Raw genomic sequence first — 4,038 nt, 5'->3', positions numbered from 1 at the left:
ATAAACGTGCAAAAGCGCGACAGATCCAGCGACATACAGGTAGACTTTCTACAATTCTTAGATCTGGGAAGACAACAGGTGTGCGCTGCAGTGGTCGTAGGACGCAACCAAATATTCGCAGGACGATGAGTCAATGGGAACTGGCCAAGAGTGATGAGGAAGATGCAGATTGTATCGTCGTTAAGCAATAAGATAGTATTTTTAGCTAGGTATTAGTTTCATGATTATCTTGCCGCTTTACTAGATTGTGCGGAAGTTACTGACTACTAGTATAAGATCATGATCAATACTGGAGCACAATCTTCCTAAATAGTGGGAGATGAATTGCGCCAGCGATCGTATGCAATTGATCTAATTCAGGCACTGTTAGGGAAGCTGGCTACACCGCCTTTGCTATGAAGTACCTGTGAGACAAGAAAATATGGGCGAATCAGAAGTGGTAAAAGTCAGGCCCGCGTAAGAGCCAGGCCCGCGTAGCCATAGTGTCAGGCCTTTCAATAAAACAGCCCACAAGGACCAGGCGGGCCAACACTTATCTTGACTCGTAAGCTGACCCCCGGCCTTCCTGACTCGTATAAGGTCAGCAAGCCGATTCATGCTCATAGACAATGTGGGACAATTAGGGAAACGGCATGAGCGAAGTCTCTTGGCTAAAAGTCTGCCGCCGTGTGAGTGGAGAGACTTCTAAACACTCTAGTGCGAGGTATGCGTACGGACCCAGCGTTCTCATAATTGGAAGGTAGTTGATAAGTAGTTAGTTACAGGTTTATGGTTTTTTGTAAAAGAACAAAGAACGCCTATTTTTGCATGGGGGCTGAAACGCGTCATTTGTACGGGAATTTGAGTTGGTCCGCTGGTATGCGGGTCCACTCGCTATGCATCTACGTTAATGGATCACAGTGCGCACCCCACTTTTGTGTTAGGGGAATTTGGGCAATTTACGCTCGCATAAACAACCATTATGGGATTTCGCTTGGACGACAGCACCTAATACTCCAGTTCAGGGTAGCGAGATTAGCAGCGGCGAGCTCAGGAGCTCGAGGTTCTCCTTTTCTTGTTCCTTCTTCTCTTTCTTCTTCAGCTTTGGATATTCGTTAGAATCATCTAGTCAGTTGCAGAGTGTCCTTCCAACCAACTCAACCAATCCAACCCTCGGATTGGATCGATTGGAGACTTTCACAGCAAGGATTGGTTGTATCCAACCAACCAGAACCTAGGATTGGTTGGAGTTGGATGAGTTGCCAATCTCATCCGGAGGGATTGACGATCAGGCGACCTTCACACTTCATGAAGAGCCTCATTTTTGTCCCGTCATGCATTCCCATATCAGGACGGGAGATGTCTAGTGAGCACCGGGAGACCGTATAAGAGCTAAAGAGTCTTATTCGGGCTGCCATACTATATAATACCCTCGTTTTTCCATGAGCGAACGCACTGCGACATAGCAATGCCCCAACGGTCCAACCTCGTCCTTAATACGCCCACCATACGCCCACAAGAGCTGAATTCTCGTTCTGTTTGTGCGGACATGGCAGGGATGGACAAAACATCGCTTGCCATACGAGAAAGCCTTGGGTATTCTTTCTCATGTGCCTTCCACCATAAATACGGGTTCTCTCGATAGAGCTTAGGATCCGCACGCTTCCATGTCTTACAATACCTGTCGTACTCATCAAGGAAGGGACCTATACTACCATCAATAGCCATCGCGTCATCCTCATCGTCTTGCATTGCTGAGTCAAGGAAGGTCTCGAATTCACTGCGTTCTTTACGGGACGTCGATGTTGACGATGGGGAAGGAGTGTCAGCGGACTTCAAGGCGATGTGCTGATAGTCTTCCTCCCATAATTTCTTTACGGAATGTTTATATTCTACAAGCCACTTCTTGGCATTAGGGTTGCCCTTGAAATGCTTTGCAAGGGCCGTCCAGCCATAACAAGGATGTAGAACAATAGCGGCGGCATACGCAGGAGGGCACAGCTTCTGGTAATAGCTGTCCAGCTTTTCCCAAGCCAAATTAATATGGCTCCGTACCATAGTGACTGACTTGGCGTCCAGCCCATTGACCAGGTCGGTATCCATCTTCAGCTTCTCGAGGTGGTTAAGGAGGAACTCGAAGGATTGGAAGTATTCCCAGAACGCGCCAGACCGGATGTTCCCATCCTCATCAGGCTCACCATTTCCCTGGAGACGGGTTGAGAGAGCGTCAAAGGCACCAAGGACCTTCAAAAACACATCGATAACATCCCAATCGGCGTCTTCTAGCTTATCATCCAGAATCGTGGGTTTCTTCGTGCCCTTCCGCAGTTTATCATGCTCCCATTGCTCTTGGATATATATGACCAACCGAGAAAAATAAGAGCGAAGAAGCTTGGCACGCTGCATCATTCTGTACCTCGAGTTCCAGCGGGTTTCATTGTCAGATACTGGCATAAGTGGCTTCCTGAGCCTTCCTGTTAGCTTATCGATGTGGCTAAGTTTACCGGAGGCGATATCTTCTTTCTGCCATTCAAGGAGCAGTTGAACGAGCTGAGGAGAGTGGTTGATGGCGCCGACGAAGTTGTGAAGCCGCCCAACCGGCCCTTTTTTCCTCCATTTCTTCAACTCATCGCTGGCAGTGTTGAAGTCGAAGTCAGCATCATCTTCGGTCTCCATCGCATTGGCAGTAGCACCAAAGATTAACTGCTTCACCACTCGGCTGAGGATGTGGCCAATGCAGCGAAGTCGGCGATGCTCGGGGTTGAAGTCGAATTCACCAGCAAGGGCTGCTACAGCTGTGTCGTTGTTGCGGGCGTTGTCAAGGACAAAGTAGCCTAGTCTTGAAGCATCAATCCCAAACTCTGCAAGCACACTTGCCACCTCGTCAGCAAGATTCTCTCCAGTATGTCTTCCCTGAACTGAGGGCAGCCCAAGAAGTAACTTGCGATGATTCCAATCTACGTCAATGAAGAATACATTAATTCCTAGCAAAGATAGACGATTGCGAGATGTCCAGCCATCAAAAGTGACATGAATTCTTCCCCGGGCTGTCGTAAGAAGCTCTGTAACTGGCCCTTGTGCCTGCTTGTACAAGGTATCGAGTCTGTCCCGAAGAACCATTGCTGAAGGAATTCGGCCCTTGAAAGCAGGATTAAGATGGAGAACAATATTCTGGAAGCTGGTGCTCTCGACGATGCGGAAAGGGAGGTTCTCAGTAGTAACCCATTCGATCAGGAGCTCATCCAATGCATTGGGTTCTCCGACTTTTTTGAGCATATTATACAGGACATTCTGTCCGTTGTTACTTTGAGGATTGATGTCGTACATTGTGGCAAGGCTCTTCGAAACAGAGGTTGGCTTTGTTTTATTGCCAGATAAATCCTACAAAAGCAGCACGTCAGCAATTACGAATATATGCAGAAGGAAAGAATTAGTACATTGAAGCTTACATAGATACCATGACGCTTTAAGAGGTGCCTCTCGATGTTTGCCGTGCCATCTGAGGCAAAGTTGTAGTCGAGAGGGCGCCGGCACTTCCTCCTTGCACAAAGACGGCATACCCAACGCACTTTTTCGCCACCATCTTTCTCTTTGACCCGGAGACCTTTCTTCCACCACCATGCTTTCCGCGAAGGCTTTGTCTTTGGCGGAGTGGCAAACCGAAGTCTATGTTTGAAGACATGATGTGGAAAAGATGCAATCTCACTGTGGCTTGGGCTGGCTTCAAGGTCGATTTCTACGGCAGGTATTGAAGGTGCCGTCGAGAAGAAGGAGCTTGGAGTTGCCGAAAATGAAGATGACGATGCTGACCGGCGTGCGCAAGGGCTGCTTTCAATATCTCCCATGCTTTCGAAATGGGATTCAACATGCGGCCGGTTCCCAGACGGAGGGAGACGGGGTGAAAACTCCGACATCGCGGCAGTCCTGCGATTATGGTGAAGATAGAGCTCTTAATGAGGTCGCAACTTCAGTTATTTGCGGCTTTACCGTCTGATCAGGTGCATAATCACCTAAGTTCTTCGCACTGTTAGGCTCGCAAAGTGTTGATCCAACCTAACT

General features: G+C 48.3%; 1 protein-coding gene across 1 annotated transcript; it reads right to left on the bottom strand.

Moving 5' to 3' along the window:
* Nucleotides 1-1,398: 1,398 nt before the first annotated feature.
* Nucleotides 1,399-3,306, bottom strand: MAA_10146 (Ribonuclease H-like protein; the record flags this gene model as incomplete). The annotated part of the gene is made up of 1 exon (XM_007828144.1): nucleotides 1,399-3,306. The coding sequence occupies one exon, from the start codon at nucleotides 3,304-3,306 to the stop codon at nucleotides 1,399-1,401; it is 1,908 nt and encodes a 635-aa protein (XP_007826335.1).
* Nucleotides 3,307-4,038: the final 732 nt, after the last annotated feature.

Source organism: Metarhizium robertsii (genome assembly GCF_000187425.2).
Source record: "Metarhizium robertsii ARSEF 23 chromosome Unknown MAA_Scf_19, whole genome shotgun sequence".
Lineage (NCBI taxonomy): Eukaryota > Fungi > Ascomycota > Sordariomycetes > Hypocreales > Clavicipitaceae > Metarhizium > Metarhizium robertsii.
This window is presented reverse-complemented; position numbering and strand designations above follow the sequence as displayed.